Here is a 19,908-nt window from a genome sequence, read left to right as displayed (position 1 = left end):
CCTTCGGTCTGCTCAATGCGCAGGCGCAAACCGAGGAAATGCTGTGATTGGTTGGAATTTGATTTCTGGATACATTCCGCGCCGTGATTGGATACATCGGGCTTCGGAAACGCTTTTAGGAGAAGTCAGTTTTTCTCCTTGACGTCGGCCGGTGATGTCGTTAAATTCCTTACGTATTTAAAATGTCATTTCTTTTAAGCTATATTAGTAACCTTAATACGAAAATCACGCGATTTGCATTCGTGAAATGGCTTGTCACAATCTGATACGAATTTAAATAAAAATCGGCATATTTTGAGTTGGTGTATGGGCTCAGTGCTGCCATTGTGGTTGAAAGTTTCTTGTTCTCGATCTTCAACAATCTTCAACGACAGCGACAGACTTGGCTAGACGGGCATGAAAGCGGAAAGCAGTGTTTTATTGTAATTAAATCATGACACGGCGGTTAATCAAATCTTTAAATCATGCGAAATCATTGCTTAACTTATCAAGCATGTTAAACTTAATTTTGCCGAGTTATTCAATTGTTTTATTACACTGTAAAAACGTAAAAGTTTTTTGACCAATATTGACAAACAGGAAACGACGCAGTTTTGCCAGGAAAATAATATTTTGTTTCTACACGTATCATGGCATCAAACACTTGGAAAAAGTGTGAAAACGAGGCTGGATTCCCGTATTACATTCGGTACGTATATATTTTTTAAATTTTGCGTGTAATTACTACTCGGATTTTGTTATTTTAAATCGAAATTTCGGTTGAGATTATATCAAAGTTCGTGATTTCAATATGGATGATCTTTAAAAATTTTATGGATGATCATTAAAGTGTTACGATTTTATCGTTTTGTCAACAAATTAATTTATGTTTTAGGGACGAATCGTGCGTGAAACAATGGGATCATCCAGCCTTTGCGGATATTCTTACGAAGATGAATCAGGCATGCGACATTCGATATTCAGTCTACAGAATGGCTTACAAAATTATGTCCCTGCAGGAGAGTTTTCAAGGTAATCAATTATGTATTTTGTCTCATTCAGCCTGTAAATCAATCCTACCCAAGGACAAGTTTACCTCTACAAAACTGAAAGGATAAATTACCTTTCCATCTTGTCCAATTATGTAAACAGATTGTCTTGTCTCGCATCAAGATTCTAAACATAAGTTCCTATAAATTCCAATTAATTTATAACTACAACTGGAGATGTTTTCACAAAATTAAAGTTATTTTCAAAGTTTTATTGTGAACAGTAATACCAATGGCAATAGTTTTTTTTTTAGGATACTTCTTTAATTAGGATTAATTAATTTTCGAGGGGGCTTGGTCATATAAGTTCATTATGTAAACAAGCGGTGTAATCTTTTTGAATTAGATTAAGGACGGGTTGTTTCGGAGTATTTGAACAATTCATCAAATTTCAACATTCATTTCTGGGTACTGTGAAAGTCTTATTCAAGTTCTGTTATTATATCATCATAGGCTAGTTGCATGACAGAACTGAAATAATAACAGAACTTGAAAAAATCTTTCACAGAACTGGAAAATTAACTTTGAAATTTGAAGAATTGTTCAAATTCTCCGAAACAACCCGTCCTTAAAGTCCCTTTAATAACAAGCACTGAAGATGTGTCAAGTACTAGATGTTCAACAAATTTACACCAAAACAATGGCCTCTTCTAAAACAAATTAACTAAGGACTGGTTGTTTCGGAGTTCATCTTAAAGTTCTGTGAAAGATTTTTTCAAGTTCTGTTATTATTTCTGTTCTGTCAAGCAACTAGCCTATAATGATATAATAACAGAACTCGAATAGGACTTTCACATAACCCGAAAATGAACGTTGAAATTTGATGAATTGTTCAAATTCTCCGAAACAACCCATGCTTTAATATTACGAAAATAATCAAAACACACTAAACATGCGACAATTCAAAAGAATACCTACTGAGGCCCAACACAATAACTACATTTGAACAAAGAATCTTAAGATATTTTGCACCTAAAGTATACAATAACCTACCCGACAAAACAAGACAAATAAAAAAGTTTGAATCAATTTAAAATCAGACAAATAAAAAAGTTTGAATCAATTTAAAATCGCCACCGAACAATGTATATTTAATAAAAGTATATCCGACATGCAGAGCCAAAGTCATTATGAGATAACAAGATCTCAAGTTTTTACGATGTCCTTAATATTTTTGATAAATCCATTTAGATATCTGCATCAAAATAAATATGATACTATAATATTATTCCACATCCTTAATGTGCGACTGCTATAGTTAATATTAATTGATTTTCGGGGTCACCATACATTTAAAAACTAATGTTTTTGTTTTGTTCAACACAGTGAAGAGATAAGGGTGATCGCTAATTACTCTCATTGAACATGTGTGAAATTTAATGTATAATTTTGTCCAATAAATATAGAAGTAACTGGTACAAACAGTCACTTCACATCCAAGAGTTCTCTGGAAAGTAATACTTGTTTAATTTAATGTTTTCCTACTGCCCCTGCAAAAACTCTCAGATCAAGGTGTCAATGTGTGCCGGTGCCCTATTGAATTTGCAGTATTTGTGCGGGCTTCACTAACTTGGTCCCGTACAAAAAGTCTAGCAAAATTTGTAAACAATTATTGTAAGATGTGTTGTAATAATAATTGGATAATTTATATAGTGCCATTTTTGTGAAAATTCACTCCATCTGCTTTTAAAGTAACTAATATGTAATATGTATTGGTAAACCATAGGACAGTGTATTGATTAGTTTTTGTGAAAAATAATGCCACAAAATAAGGTTCATCTCGTGTGACCAAATTAAATATATATATACACTATTATTGACTCTTTATTACTGAGCAATTATACATTTTTTCTATTACTGTTATATATCTAATGTTACATTGAATAGTATGTTGGTTTTTATTCCTTATTTATTTATTGGACAATTTGTATAGCGCCGCTTTTGTGAGATATCACCTTAGAGGCGCTTGTTATGTTTTTAATGATAAATATATATAAAAAAAGAATATTTGGATGCGCTTTATGTAATCTTTTAGGGTAGCCGGATACCCTTATTATAAATATTTTTAGAATAACATAATATAACCCTCTTGCCATAATATGACATGTGGGTTAAAGATATTTTTTTATTTGCACAATAATGTATTTTTATACATTACTTGGTAATGTGGGCCTCTTTGGGTGCTTTGCCCATGCTGAAAGCATAAATATATATATGCCTTAAGTAATCACTTTGTAATCTCGTTATTATATACACTTATTGAACTCCTTTGTACAACTGAACTCTCTACGATAACTTGTATTGTCCCTGCTTATATCATTCATAGTTCTCAGTTTATTATGTTATGTATAACATATTATTGTACTCCTGAACAACTTGCCTATAACAAACAATGTGTACATGTAAAAGCATTCAAGGCGTGAATAAATTAACAAATATTATGGATGATATAAGAACGGTCTTCAGAGACCTACTTGCAATTTCAGTTGTAAAAAGAAAATGTCTCCGGTGCGCAATCGGCGTTCGACTCGATAATGAATATATATATATTTTTTAATTGTTTTTCTAGTGCCCAGTGTGAGAATAATTTCTGGAGTATTTGCCCACCATTGTCTGAGTCTATCGGAGAGCAGTTTTGTGCTGGAGCCGTGTGAGTTGGAAGCTATCTTGACTGATATATATTTTGCCGCCAATAAGGAAGGGACCTTTGAGGGGGATATTGATACTGCCACGGAGATTGCTTTGAATTTTCTTCTGAATGTATATGACAGGTATGTAGTGTGTTATTACTATCGATTTTAAGGTCAAATAATTAATTATTTTGAGCGAATCTCTTTATTGACGCAATCTTCAAAAATACTTTTAGTTTTTCGTAAATCTTTGTTAACACACTTTGTGCGGGCGAAAACAACCGGTCCCGTCAGAGAAAATAGATTTTGTTTTAAACAGCTATATCTTTGAAAATATAACACATATTTATTTTTTTTTTTTACTTGGTACTTACCATCCCCCAACAATAAAATTATTGTCAGAAATTAAAGCCTACTTTTGGAAGACGACTCCATAAACTGAATTTAAAGTCAGCGTTGGGCCATTTTGTGATATTTTATTTGTAAAAAGGTACTATTTTATTGCATTACAAAAAAAACTAAAAATTTCCACATCTCCGGTACGATAAGTGTAAGGATGTATTACCCGTTCTACGGGTTTTAATATCTTGAAATAGCATTACGCAATCAAAGATTTATGCCGTACATCGCAAAAAATCTGAAAAAATGTTTTAATTATTTTTGATTTTTATTGGCTAAGATTATTCATATAAAAAAGAATGTCTGTAATGGGTGGGTAGTATGGGTTTAATTTTTATAAAAATCTACAGTTTTATTTTGAGATGAAATTTAGCACACTTTACCTTCACTCAAGGAAAGTGGAAGGTTTTTGTCTACGGGCAACACAGAAGAAATACTCCAAGAAGACTGGAATATTTCACAACAACATTCCAAATTGTAAAAAAGATTGGCAGACCGTCCGCGCGGGATAGTCGTCCCAGGCCATCTTTAAAAATTGATAAAATTTGAGTAGTTTGTATTGAGGGCCATTCAAAAGGGGTTATTATTGATGTTTTGAACTTATCTTCTTCAATAATGTTTTCCTGGTTTATGATGTATATTTTGTATTTACAGAGAGCGCACCTCCTCCATCAGTGTTCAATCAGCCAAGACAGGCCTGGCTCTGTTGTCAGGGGGGCCGGTCGCTGAGGCCTGGGCCTTCCTGCTGGCGCTGGTGGCGGACCACAACGGGTGCGCGCGCCCCCGCCGGCTGGCCGCGCTGCTGACGCGCGTCGCCCAGGTGGCGGAGTTCCTCGGCGAGGGCGCCACCTACGGTCGACACGCCGTGCAGCAGGAGGTGGACAAGTGCTTCGCCAAGGTAGCTGGGTCAATCCGCACCAAATCATCCAGAAAATTTTGGATTTGTCACCCACCATCTCAGATTTTGATGAAACTTTAAATTTTTAATCCTTCCATATAGATAAGAAAATATACCAAATTTTACCTTCCTACCTCAACTCGTTTTTTTTTTATGGGCAGTTGAAGTTTGGGCAAAATAAGCGTTTTTACATATTCCGAGCACTCCGGAAGAGCTTGTACCTTCAATGAAAAAAAATTGTATCTTTGTCATTTATAGTGCAAATGCAATGAAAATTTTCAATATTATCAAGAAAACTATGCTGATTGCAGAAAAAAAAAAAATAAACCCTTTACATTTATCTACTTGACTTTAAAAAATTACCAAAAGTAATTTTTTAAGTAATTTTTGGGACGGAAAAGGTACTTTACAAAAAAGCAATATCTCGGGAAGGTACAGTGTTAATGAAGTAATTTTTTTTTTATTCATATCTACAAATAGCATAGAATCACATACAAAAATAAAATTCATGGCATTTTACTTGCTTCAATAAATAAAATCCATTTTAAACTTTTTTCAAACTTTTTGTAATTTTTTTTTATTCTTATCTACAATAAACATAGTACAACCTAAAAAAATAAAACTCCTAGTATTTTGTGTGCTTCACAGTGTAGAAACGTTTTTAAAATGAGAAATCTTAATCATACAGAATTGTTCCAAGTTTTTTAAAATCTAGATACTGTATTTGCAAATAAAAAAAGTCAAACTTATTCGGTCCTTTACAACATGCTGGTAAGCTTGCAATGTAAGCTTAAGGCACCAACAAAATAATGTACCTTGTTCCTTACACTGAACACTGAATTCTTCAGCAACCTTTTTTCTACTCCACGAAGTTGGAGCGAGAGTTAGAAGCTGAATTCTCTCACGGCGTGTAACTTGTGTTTCCAATTTTTTTTTAACCAACTCAACAAGCCTGTCCATGTCATTAGCTTTTTCTTGAATACATCTTGGTATTTTTGCATCACATTTTACTGGGGAAAATTCTTTTTCTAAAACTTTACTTACTTTTTTCTTTAAGGTTGAACAAGCAGAATCTAACTTCCGTTTAGCGTAACTAGACTTACTGTGGGATAGTATTGCATGTAGTTTAAATGGAGATTCTCCAATGTCAGTTAAAGAAGTGTTGATTTCTTGTAAAAAAATTTCTTTGTTTAAAACATTTTCAACTTCACTTATGTCTTCTTGAAAAGTGTTAAGCTCTTCAATTTCATTGTTAAGGTTTTGGCTCTTACTAATTTTTGCTCTGCATGCATTACAAATTTTTTGTCCAGGGATTGCTTTATTAGTTACTTTTAGAATGGTATTAATGTTCTCTGAAAATTCCAAGGATACTGTTCTTAAAGTTTTTGTAATTTTCCTTTTGTGGCTTTGGAACGGGTCAAAACAAGCTTTTTGAAATGTTTCATATTTATTTAAGTTAAATATTCTGTGGTGCTCACAAATGTTGAAAACCAAGTCTGTAGATACAAAACTTCTTTGTTGAATAAGCTTTTTTTCAAATTCACTTAACAAATCCACACTCGTTAATTTCTCTGACTTAGTATAACTTTTTTTGTGACATTCAGTACCATTATGTTGTCCCACACTACATTTAACTAAACTTGTTTCGATTAGAGACATTTTAACAACGTACACCATAACATGAAACAACTACTGTATTTATATAGATGATCACTGCTTTGAAGCTGACTCAGAACTAAGCATGTCAGAGGAAACAAAGCATGTAGTATCCTGCAAACTTAGTGATGAGGCAGATAGTAATTTTCATGTTCTGTCTTGTTCTTGTTGCAGATACATCATTTCCATGTAGTGACTTGTCTCTAGGACTGTTTCTTTGATATTAGTCCATTCATTCAACCTATATTACTAGCTATATACCTAAACTATAACTTGCCCAATTACAAACTAAAAATAGATATAAAAAAAATCACAAAAAGTTTGAAAAAAGTTTAAAATGGATTTTATTTATTTTTGTATCTAGATTTAAAAAAACCTAGAACAATTCTGTATGATAAAGATTTCTTATTTGAAAAACGTTTCTACACTGTGAAGCACACAAAATACCAGGAGTTTTATTTTTTTAGGTTGTACTATGTTTATTGTAGATAAGAATAAAAAAAAATTACAAAAAGTTTGAAAAAAGTTTAAAATGGATTTTATTTATTGAAGCAAGTAAAATGCCATGAATTTTATTTTTGTATGTGATTCTATGCTATTTGTAGATATGAATAAAAAAAAAAATTACTTCATTAACACTGTACCTTCCCGAGATATTGCTTTTTTGTAAAGTACCTTTTCCGTCCCAAAAATTACTTAAAAAATTACTTTTGGTAATTTTTTAAAGTCAAGTAGATAAATGTAAAGGGTTTATTTTTTTTTCTGCAATCAGCATAGTTTTCTTGATAATATTGAAAATTTTCATTGCATTTGCACTATAAATGACAAAGATACAATTTTTTTTCATTGAAGGTACAAGCTCTTCCGGAGTGCTCGGAATATGTAAAAACGCTTATTTTGCCCAAACTTCAACTGCCCATAAAAAAAAACGAGTTGAGGTAGGAAGGTAAAATTTGGTATATTTTCTTATCTATATGGAAGGATTAAAAATTTAAAGTTTCATCAAAATCTGAGATGGTGGGTGACATGGCCTGGATGATTTGGTGCGGATTGACCCAGCTTATATACGTGCTTAAATAGTTTAGTTTAATGTAGTGATTGTTTTTTGTGGTATTATGCTGTGTTGCATTTTCTCATCCTTTAGCCACCCAGCACGCCTAATTACGAAGGCAGTTGAAATCCACAAAATCTTAAATATTAATACAGACGACAAAGCTACTCTCAATAGTCAATGCCCATCCCGTTAAATCAAAAATTACAAGCATAAATGTTAGGCATACATTTTAGCATTGAGTGCATATTTGGGAATTATTAATGCATTCGCAATTTAATAGTGATAGTGCATATTATTATGTAATTCTAATACTAATACATATTACTAATTCCCAACTCTTTTTCTTTTCAGACTCCTGGAATGTTAGGGCTCTCGGAGCACGGACTTCTGGAGTGGCTGGAATCAGGTCCCGCCCTGCTGAGTTGGACCCAAGTGAGGGAGAGGCTGCGACTCCTCAAGACCATCGGCCTCGTGGAAAACCAGCTATCTCCGTGGAAGTGCGCCCTGTGCTCCGTCAGGAACCCCGCTGTGAGTACATTCTTTAAAGATTACCATTATGATATCACTAACTAACTAACCATCACGGCGTTTCTCCGCAGGGGTAAGCAAACAGGATGAACCGCCACACACAATCCTTGTTTCAATAAAATTCGTACATTGTCTCACATGTACCTACTCTTCTATTATTCTGACTCTTGACATGGCCCTACTCAAGTGTTATAAATAAACTTCATTGTGTCATGTCTTCGTCGGGTGTACCCGACTTAAATGTATGAATAATAGAAGAGTACATGTGAGACAATGTAAAATTCGTACATTGTCTCACATGTACTCTTCTATTATTCTGACTCTTGACATGGCCCTACTCAAGTGTTATAAATAAACTTCATTGTGTCATGTCTTCGTCGGGTGTACCCGACTTAAATGTATGAATAATAGAAGAGTACATTTGAGACAATGTAAAATTCGTACATTGTCTCACATGTACTCTTCTATTATTCTGACTATTGACATGGCCCTACTCAAGTGTTATAAATAAACTTCATTGTGTCATGTCTTCGTCGGGTGTACCCGACTTAAATGTATGAATAATAGAAGAGTACATTTGAGACAATGTAAAATTCGTACATTGTCTCACATGTACTCTTCTATTATTCTGACTATTGACATGGCCCTACTCAAGTGTTATAAATAAACTTCATTGTGTCATGTCTTCGTCGGGTGTACCCGACTTAAATGTATGAATGTCAATGAACCGAGGAATTTGTGCTAAGACATAGTTGTTTGTGGTCCATACTGCGAGGAAGCAGAACGATGATTAGTTTAATAAAGTTTATAAGTAATTATGATGATCTTATTAGATTGTTTTTTTTTTTTTTTTTTTTTTTTTAAATATCTTTTGTAACAATATTGTTGGCTTTCCAGGGTCTGAAATTCAAGTGCACCCGCTGCTGGGGCATGATGCTGTGTGAGAGGTGTTATTTGTACAATGATGTGAAACCTGCCACCGCCAATATCATTCACCGACACAAAAAGTCACATTCCGTCAAGGAGATCATAGACTCACAGGTAAAGAAATAAAACATATTTATTTAAATAATTTCTTTGAGCTGTTGGAGAGTCAACGGTTCCTATGTAGGGATGTTGAGATTCTTCATCCATTCAAAAACATCAGGTCTAAAAAAAAATTATAATATCAAATTTTTAAAATGACACTTTTAATTTCAGGCGATGCCTTCGAAATGCGTGGTCGGCTTTGTACGAAACATCAAGAAGATCCTCAACTGCCCCTCTGTTTGTCGCAGGGCCAGTCACCCTGCCCCCAGCATCACCTACCCACTACACCACCACCCCTCTGACAAGAAGGACAGGACCCCTGGAGATGCTCCGGTCGCGGAGCAGAGCTGCGGGGAAAGAAAGGACAACAACCGCAATGTGTTCACTTCCACCGTCGGCAAGGCATCCGGGAGATTGATCTCTGATCCCAAGATGGTGCTCCAAGATATAATCGCTCAGCTTGAATCTCAAAATAAGTGAGTGTTTTATTTATGTTTTATTATACCCCCTGACACGATAACCCTGAGGGTGAGTATCTCTTACATTAGCTAACGCGGCATTAAATGAGTTATCTGTAACGTACATACATATTATGAACTCCTGGGGGTTGAGTATCTCTTGCATTAGCTAACGCGGCATTAAATGAGTCACCTGTACCGTACATACATGTTATGAACTCCTGGGGGCGAGTATCTCTTGCATTAGCTAACGCGGCATTAAATGCGTCACCTGTAACGTACATACATATTATGAAGGTGAGTATGTTATGTACGTTATATGCGACTCATTTAAATCCCATTTAACTTGTGTTTGAAAAAAAAATTTAAAATGCTAAAATTCCATCTTATAAATCACGGAAGTCGTCACTCTGATGTACAAAATACAATTAAACAGAATTACGGAAATAAATATACATTTTACTGCTTATTTTACTAAGAAAATACAAAGAAGCGAAACTAGCAGTCCGCAATGGTGTGCTGATACTAACCCTGACATACAAGAGGTATGGAACTGCCAAAGAATGGATGAAATTAGACTGAATACTGTAGAAATTAGATCCCTTAGGTGGTATGTATGATAAAACCATATATGACCGTGTCCAAAATGATGTGATTCAGAAAAAATTTGAGGCTGATATAAGCGTTAGATGGTTTGGGCATGTAGAGCAGGTGAATGAAGAAGGGAGTGTAAGGATAATATATGACATGAAAGTGAATGGAGAAGAAGTTGGGGACACCCGAGGAAGACGTGGTGTGATCAAGCGAATCGAGTGATTGTGTCGGGTTAAGAGTCAGCGTTTGTATTAGACTGGGGGTCGGCAGACTTTCATAACAAATATCTGAAAAAAGAAGCTGAAACACTTTATATTGGAGCTGATGACATTGGTTTAGAGCTAAACGTAGCTCTTAAAGAGCTGAGTTGGCCACACTGGTGCTGTTTGGAGTCAGTTCACTCGGTGGCTCCATCTCATAAGGCTGGTGGAGTAGAGGTGAAATTGGAGTTGAAAGATCAAAGATATTATTTTGTGGTGACAGTGGCGTACATTTAATGTGTATATATTTTTTTCCTTCATTTTGCGTATTTTATTTATTTGAATGATATGATTTTTCAGAGCCCTCAAGAATCTTTCCAACGTTCTAAGTGGTGCACAACAGGTGAACAGTATGGACCGAAGGATCCAGCACAAGGTAGACAATCATTGGGGACAGATTGCCGTACAGATCAACAGGCTCAAAATGTTCAAGGTTCCTCTTCTTTTTTTATTTTTTCCTTCTTACTTACATCAACTGTTTCATACTCTCGTCTAAGTCTGTTCTTCGTCAAGTTGACCGAACAAAAAATTCCTAGAAGTGCTGATAATAGTATATTGATACATAAAATTAAGGTTGACAAACTGCTATTTGCAATTTAACGTGATAGTACTATTAAAGATCAGTAAATAAAAAATAGTTAAAGGGAAAAATAATTATTCTTACAACCTAAGCATTCCAATGAAATTGATTATTAATTGATTTAAGCCAGGCGTACAGCGACGTGCTTCGCGGCGATTATTTCAAAATTCATTACGGTATATGTAGAAATGCAACATTAAGATTAATTTTTTTGAATTTGTACTGCTTTGAAATAGTTGCCGCGCCCCACGATAAAATAGAACAGTGAAGAAAAAGAGCAAACAGCAGCAAACCTAACCACTTTAATGATGTTTTGTTTTGTCTAACCCACACAACACGCTTCTATCTATTTATTTTTTCAATGGTCTATGTTCAGAATTGTTTGGGCTTGATGAAGTCTTCAATAACAGACGCATGGTTTTTTTGTTTTTGTTGCACATAACTGCATTTTTTACTTTATTTAATGTTACAACGAGTTAAAATTATTCCCGACCTGGACAAAACACTTTTACAAGTGGTCAGTTAATGACTGCTTGTTGCTATTTTATAGGAGAGAAGAAGTGAAAAATCCACTCGGCGAGGCTTTTTATAATCTAATCAAGTAACACACACTGACAAGCTAATTGTCGAAACAAAACACTGTCAAAGAAAGCCAAATTGATAAGCAAATCATCTGTTTTATCTGTTAGCCCTAGTTTTACCTCTGACCGCTAGGTGGTAGGCAGGAGCCTTTAAAGTAACTGGTGGTGAACTTTGCTAATAGTTCGTACATTTTTAACAGTCTAGTTTCTAAAACAGTGTTCATTATGATTCCAGTCAATCTTCCAGGAGAACCTCCCCGAGCAAGAAGCCCACGGGGGCCTAGACAAGACCCTGCCCCGGCAGCAACACATGCACATGGACGTCTTCGAGGCCTTTAGCCCCATCCCCGCCATGAACAAGGAGTCCATCGTTATGGAGCACAAGCACATTGCGCCGTCTGCCGCCCCCGGAGACAGCGCTAACACCCCCGTACTTCACTACTACGATGATAGCATTTCTAAAGTATCTATGGGAGATATAAGCACCTGGTTTGCCAATAGTAAGAATTTTATTTATTTAAAATATTGGTTTCGAAACGTGTTGATTATTTTGATGAAATAGCGGTGTATACAAAGTTATTTAATTTCATTGAATATTATTTATTGTTTAACCCTTTCAGACTTGAATGAATTAAAAATAAATATACATATTAATTAACCCTTCCAGACTAGAATTTAAAGTTATTATGTATTTTTTTTAACCCTTTCAAAACTTAGTTAATACGTATTCCTTTCAAACCTTGATTAATACTTAACTATGTATTGTTTAAACTTTAAACCATTCAGATCTGCATTAAAACTTATTATGCATATTTTATCCCTTTCAAACCTTAATTAATACTTAATCATGTACTATTTAAACTTTAATCAATTGTACCTGAATTAAAACCTATTTTGTATTTTTTAACCCTGAATTAAAACTGACAGTGATAAAAAAAATAATTTGATGCTTGTAAATTATTTTAATTAAATATTATATTAAATTTTCATTCATAATTATTGTTTTATAAAACGATTGAATACTGCACATTCCAAAACGGTTCGTACTGGATACAACGTCATTATGACGTAGAAAACGCCACTGGCTGGTCAGTCTGCTGTCACCAACATTGCCCGGCGTGATGTCAATGCTGTCATATTCACAAATATAAACGAACATGTCATATTGGCGGCAAAACGAAAATCACATTTTAAATTGTTATAGAAAATATATTCGTCAACATATTTGAGAATATACACGGTGTCCGGAAACTCGTAGTACAAGCGGGGAACTGGAGAATCTACACCACATGGGGAACCCAAAAAAACATAAAGTTTTTTGATTTGAGCATTTTCAAAAAAAAAAAAAAAACCAAAAAAAAATATTTTTCGGCTATTTTAGGGTTAAAGTTTTTTCTGGTATTTAGGGTTGAATAACAGATGTTTTAACCCTGCAGAGCAGAAATATTTTATGATTACACCGGGTTAAATGAAGGGTGATTTCAAAATAATGCTTCAAATCCGAGTTTCTTCATTTGTTTTACCATCAAATAGTTTTATTTAGTTGGGTACTTTGATCTTCAGTAATAATTTATAAGAATTTGATTAAAAAATAAAAAAAAAATCAACTTCAAACTCGATTTACTCGATAACGAAAGCTCAAATAAAAAAAAAATATACTACAAAATCGACTCCAAATGTGATGTAGATTCACCAGTTTCCCGCTTGTACTACGAGTTTCCGGACACCCTGTATATATAAAAAAAATAATTTATAAATATAAAATAAAAAACAACAGTGAAAATACCCTATCGATATACATATTCCTTTGTAATAACATTAGGTCTCAAATCAGTAAGAACTTTAATATTATTGTGATATTAAAACGACGTGTCTGAGTAAATTGGTGGAGAATATGACTGAATTTTTGGAGAAAAGAAGTAGAATAATGACGCATTTCGTTGCCCTTAATACAAACAGGCGTATCTCATGTGGAATTTTTTTAAGAGAACTAAAAAGCTTTTTTTGCCAGGCTCTTATACGTTTTAATAAATGTTTCGCTAATGTGGTTAAAAAAATGCAAAATGTTAAAACCCCTTTAGTGAAACAGCATACACCCCTTTTAGCATGCAATAAAATTTATAAGAACCCACCAAAAAAAAGTACAGTTTTTCGGCTCTCAAAAGAAAATTCCAAATAAATTTGTATTGCGAGTAATGATTTGATTATAATATTTTACTACTACTGTTTTTTTAAATGAAAGACAAACATTCCCGGGTTACAAATAACCTCACAATATTTGAAATTCTCCTGCTATCACCACAGTAAGCAGAGAATGTAACTTGTGTTGTGATGGAGGACTTAGTCAGCCGAGGAATTGAACACACTACGCCTGGGTGAGACCCAAACACAATGCCAACTTAGCCACTGACCGGTCTATATTGTTAGCAGCCCATTCAAATACTGCCGCCACAGTGTTTAGTTTACCGATTTGCCGTCAAAGGCGCTACTCTCATTTCTATCGGCCAAGCAGGGTTCGCGGTACCGCCGGCAGGGGCGCTGCTGGTCGAAGGCGGGAGCGACTCTTCCCATCCACCGGTCACCTGCTGAACCAGCGAGGATTGCAAGCCATTAGCACAGCCACGCTGGGCGAATACAAACCAAACAAACTTGTCTATTGTAACACCGTGGAGACAAGACCAATATATTTCATCGTAAATAAACCCAGCATTTTTATTATTGCTAACAATATGTATGTATACAGTTTTGCCACCAGATGAAAACTGAATAATGTACTATAAAAGTGTCCCGCTACACAAGCAAATTATATAGAATAGAAATAATTAAATCGGTTGAAATACTAGTGCGATTGAATACTGAACAAATTGAGTGCCCTGATGATGGACAATGTAACGTTGTCTGAAACACTAGCGAAAAGAGGAAAAAGCGTAATAAGATATAATACCCTAAAAATAAATCATAATAAAATTGTGTACTATTTTCTAGTAAGTGATGCCGACAAAGCTACCAAGGATCCCCCATCCATGTCGGGCCAGGAGTTCCTTGGAGCCCCCCGCAGCACCCCCCCAGGCCCCTCCACCTCCGAGGACAAGTTCAACGCAGACCTGGAGAGCGTGGCCACCTCTAACACCAAGATGAAGGAGCTCAACGCAGACCTGGACAGCGTGCTGGACAGGCTGCAGTCCATCCTTGCTAACAACTTCTCACTGGACGGTAATTACAAACACTTCTCTTGCATTTGTCTACCTATCTAACCTAAACTAGGTGTTTATTACAATCAGCTCAATATTTGTCTATCTATCTAACCAACTGTTTCTAACAATCAGCAGAATATTTGAGAGTTCTGACTGGTTCACTGGTCATAGAGACAAGAAACTTTGATAGTTCTCAGTTATCAATATTATCGATTGCATCACTTCTGTTTGTAGCTAACACGTGGGGTGAGAGTATGGCTGTCATTACAGTATAAATACAAAAAGATTTACTAAGGTAGTTACGAACAGCAGTATTGTACAAGGTGTCCAGAAACTCGTAGTACAAGTGGGAAACTGGTGAATCTACACAAAATTTGGAGTCAATTTTGTGTTAGAACTTTTTTGATTTATGGGGGAGACACATTATGCTATTTATATATCAAAGCGTTATATATTATATAACGCCATATCACTCGCCATACAATCCCATACACACCTGTCACACCTGACAGATGATTTGGTATAAGTGTGGTTGTGGCGACGATAATACGCCGTGATCTGCTAGCCAGGCGATATTTGAAAATGATGCAACCCATTCTCCTGCCGATCAATTTACGGAGCGCCGTGATCACGCCGCTGTCATCTGTTAATGTGACAGATCCCATACAAAGAAATGATATTCCACGGCAGTTCCCTAATTGATCTAACCCCCTCTCTTGAGGCAGATTATAGCATAGTGTGACACCTCAACATATCTGCATAGGCCACTCTCAAACAATTGTTGATGCGTATAGCGTAATGTGTCTAAGCCTTTAAGCTTCCGCTTTCGAGTAAATCGAGTCCAAAATAGGAATTTTTTGGTCCAATTTAAAAAAAAAATCTGTCGCTAGGGGGTTAATCTCCTTAATATTTTAACCCTTTAACTAAAGGTAACTGCTAAGAAAAAAAATGGTTCAGTTTTCTGCTTGTACAATGAGTTTCCAGACACTTTGTATATATATAAATATCTTAACCTGTTGTATGCCCGGAAATTCCAAGCTTTTTTGAAAAAAACCGCGCGCAAATTACTCTCCTGCCTTTTGGTCAAACATCCGTTTAAAAACAAAGAAATTGTTTATTTTGCGATTGTTTTCTGTTTATCAGATAATGTATCTTATTATTCATATATATTACATGATAATATTGTTACAAGTTTTCCCAGAATAGCTAACTTTAACAAAAAAAATGTGTAAAAATTTTCCCATTCGGCAAACAAATGTAAAAAAAATATATTCATAAGAAAATTAACTGATTTTTTTATTTCTACACAAACCTGAATAGACACCCCTCGTGAAAAAAAATAATCCAAAGGTTTTTTCGAAGAAGTAATGCCATTGACACTTCTTTGAAAATGTAAAATATTTTCATTTATTCAAAAAAAAAATCAAACGTCAAGTGTCCACTTAAAATTTTTTTGTGTCGTATTTTATAAGTATATGATAACAATTCTTCCAGATTTCGGTAGTTTATACAACTGTTGTTACTAATAATATTATTTTGTACAAGAAACCTGTAAATAAATAATGCTAATAATAAAACTATTCATTAGGACGTAAAAATTTTGACATTTCTTACGAAGTAAATTCTCATCACTTTTCTTGGGTGAAATATTATAAAAATTACATCAAAATAATGTAGATAAAACTATCTTTCTGATGATACCTCAAATCTATTATGTCCACAATCAATTTATATCAAAAATAATGAAAGAAGTAAGAGTTTACCTTAGAAGAATTCGCGATCTTTTTGCATTGCTCTGAATTCGGTTGCGGACAATGGCGGCCAGCCCATGTATACAGATGTGTTTGAAAGAACAGGGGACAAAAAAATCATGACTCGGGGAATAAAAATAAAATTTTCTAATATTTTTTTTATTAATATTTATTTATTTATTTAAATGCGTTTTTCAAATTCAGATACTGTGTGGTTCAAAAATAAATAAGAAAAAAATTTCATCATATTTATTTCAGTTTTAGAACAGGTACATGAAACACGTTTTTTTAATCTTTGGTCGAGAGACTGCGAAAAAAATCATTTTTCACATACATAAATTTATTATTATAATATTCAAATTTTTAGACACTGTTTCTGTCCTCCTCAAAAGTGGAAGATACAATGAATGGAAACGAAAATTCAAACAATGCAAAGATGCACAATGCACTTGTTTCAGTAAACATTTTTATTCAAATAATGCACAAATACACCCATTCAATAAATAATTAAAACCATAAATAACAACAACCAGTACCAAATTACAATCACAGATAACAAAATCCAAGTAACAAATGATAACACACATTCAACAAATAACCAAAACCATAAACAACAACACATAAGAAGACGTCATATGGAGATGAAGCGACTGTCGGAGGGAATACGTCGGGTGATGGGCCAGGCTGTAGGACGGCATAATGCTCACGCTGACCCGTGAAGGTGGAGAAATCCTCGGACCAGGTGAAGGTCTGCTCCTCTGGATTCTCCTCCTCCCCCTCCTCCAAAGGCTCCAACTCATCCTCCATCCATAACATCCATTTCCACCATTGACGGAAGTTCTACATCACCGGCAAGGGATTCATCCTCGCTATCAGTGAATCCGTAGAACTCCGCAACGAAGTGGTCGGTTTCCTATAGACAGAAAGAAAAGAAAAAAAATCAATACGCGTATAAATATTTTATACCTAAACAAAAAAAAAGTTTGTTAGTACTTTTTTGCACACACTATATAACTTATCTAATTTTGTGATATTTATTACCATTTTTATAAATAAAAAATAATATTTCTAATAAATATTATTAGAAATAAATATTTCTAATAAATCATGTATTTTGTAAGAACCCTGTAGCTCCCATACAAAATTTGAATTTGTAAAAATCGTTCATATTTGCGCGCGCAGATCGAAGTGCGTTTTACGCAGGCGCGGATATGATTTCAAGATGGCCTCTCACACATACATATAAACAGTTCACGTGTATTTGTGCAGGTTTCCGATGTCTCGTATTTATTTAATTAAAAAATATTAACTAAATATTGACGAAACTAGGGCTTTTATACACAATCTCAATAGTTTTCTTTACATAATAATGTACAATCCTTATAAGATTAGGCAATATTTACGTGAATATTGATGGAGAAACGTCAAAAAATTTCTCGGACACTTTTTTAGCGCGGAGGACATTAGAATATTATTTTTTGTAAAATATTAACTAAATATGGACAAATCAAAGGCTGTGATATATGTTCTCAATTGATTTATCTGCAAAATGAGATACGAAACAAAGCAAATCACACAATATATGATGGAACATAGCTAGAAATAAAACGAACATTTTTATCACGAAAACATGGCGTATACTTTGATGTAATATTTTGTCGGTTATTTTGAGTTTTCGTATTTTAAATTTACCGAAACACATGCCGTGAACAATAAACTATGTATAAAAAAACATTACTTACGTTTTATTGATAAATTACTTCGTTTTGGCACTTTAAAATAGAACCGCGATGTTTCACTTTGACCTGCTTTGACCGTTATTTTTGGTTGAGTTGGCATCCCACAGAAAAATTTAAAATTAGATGTGGAAGAAGCTTCAAGTGTTTCTGAAATATGATGCGTAAAGAACGAGAATAGCTCAAGCGATTAAGACCTTGTTCTCCATACAAATTCTTTGTACATTAGGGTTAAAATCGCATATAATTTTTTTTTTTTTTTTTTTTAAATTTGTATGGGCCGCGCATATGCGGGCCCGGCATACGAGGTGTTAATACATAAAAAATCACATCTCACTATGATCGTACACGCTAATCTTCAAAACCGCTTTAAATTTTGTGAATGTGTACGTTTGGTTCCAGCTTGAAATATAGGATAGTTTTGGACACGATATGTGACGCTGTTGTTTATTTTTTTCAGATTTCTCATCCAAAAATACATACAACCACAAATTTTAACTTCCCTACGTAGAAGGCGGTCTGTGGCAGGACAACGTCTGCCCGGGCCGACTAGTATATTATAAATTCAAAACAGCAGTATTATGTAAATGACTTGTATTTACTTCTCTTATTTAATAATTCATTTTTCTTTTTAGAAACCAATTTTGACAACACTCAACTTAAGGAGACTGCAAACGAAATGGAGGGCCTTCTGGGCACTCTGATACGCGGTGTCGAGCAGCGAAGGACCTTCAAGGGAGACAAAATATAAACAAGGTATCGCCTGACTATTTTGACTTTGTGCTCAAATTTCTACCTTTTAAGACCAGATCCTTAAAACTAGACATTACAGAGTTGACCTTTGTACATTTCAACAACGATTTCGGCTATAAATAATAATAGTAATAATTGTCTAATTTATACAGCGCCGTTTTCGTGAAAAATCACCTAAAGGGCGCTGAATTTTGCATTATGTAGGTATATTAATTTGAATCATTTTATAAGTGTGCCTAAAATGTTTAAAAACAAATGTTTCTCATCATTCCAAATACGTAGGTATAGCTATTTTAAGACATAAAATACATTTTTATTATTATTAAGCTTAAATTTATTATTAGCAAAATTTTTTACACATTTTTGAAAACACAAATAGTGTGTTCATATATTAATGCAAAATTTATAAAAAAAGATACAGTAAACAAATTCATTGAGGTGTTAATTTTACACAATGCTACACTTTATATTTATGTTTTATATTAAATGAAATTTGTACAAAAATCTATTTATGTGAAAAAAAATTATCGGAGTAAAATTCTATAGTACCTTATAAATGTGCAAATAAAATAAACAATTAATGTGGAGCAAAATTCATATTATGATGTTCAACGCAGTTGAAAAGTTTAGACTAAATTAATCAAGCTAAACTTGTGCAATCAAAATTAATGTTTTACCGTTTTTGGCCTTAGGGATTTACCAGTTTTTTTACCGGCTTAAAAAAATTCAAGATCAAAATACAATATAATATATTATGTACACATGCAATTACGATATAG

General features: G+C 34.1%; 1 protein-coding gene across 1 annotated transcript; it reads left to right on the top strand.

Annotated features, from left to right (window-relative positions):
• Positions 1–173: 173 nt before the first annotated feature.
• Positions 174–19,461, top strand: LOC149418581 (uncharacterized). The gene is made up of 11 exons (XM_089638579.1): positions 174–688; positions 875–1,011; positions 3,598–3,799; positions 4,712–4,955; positions 8,017–8,193; positions 9,091–9,234; positions 9,394–9,698; positions 10,835–10,967; positions 11,931–12,195; positions 14,681–14,908; positions 19,012–19,461. Exons 1-11 carry the CDS (start codon positions 630–632, stop codon positions 19,125–19,127), a joined length of 2,010 nt encoding a protein of 669 aa, XP_089494705.1. The 5' UTR covers positions 174–629; the 3' UTR covers positions 19,128–19,461.
• The last annotated feature ends 447 nt before the right edge of the window (positions 19,462–19,908 follow it).

The sequence above is a fragment of the Hesperophylax consimilis genome, chromosome 13 (genome assembly GCF_061612785.1).
Source record: "Hesperophylax consimilis isolate HC1 chromosome 13, BYU_Hcon_1.0, whole genome shotgun sequence".
NCBI classification, from domain to species: Eukaryota; Metazoa; Arthropoda; class Insecta; order Trichoptera; family Limnephilidae; genus Hesperophylax; species Hesperophylax consimilis.
This window is presented reverse-complemented; position numbering and strand designations above follow the sequence as displayed.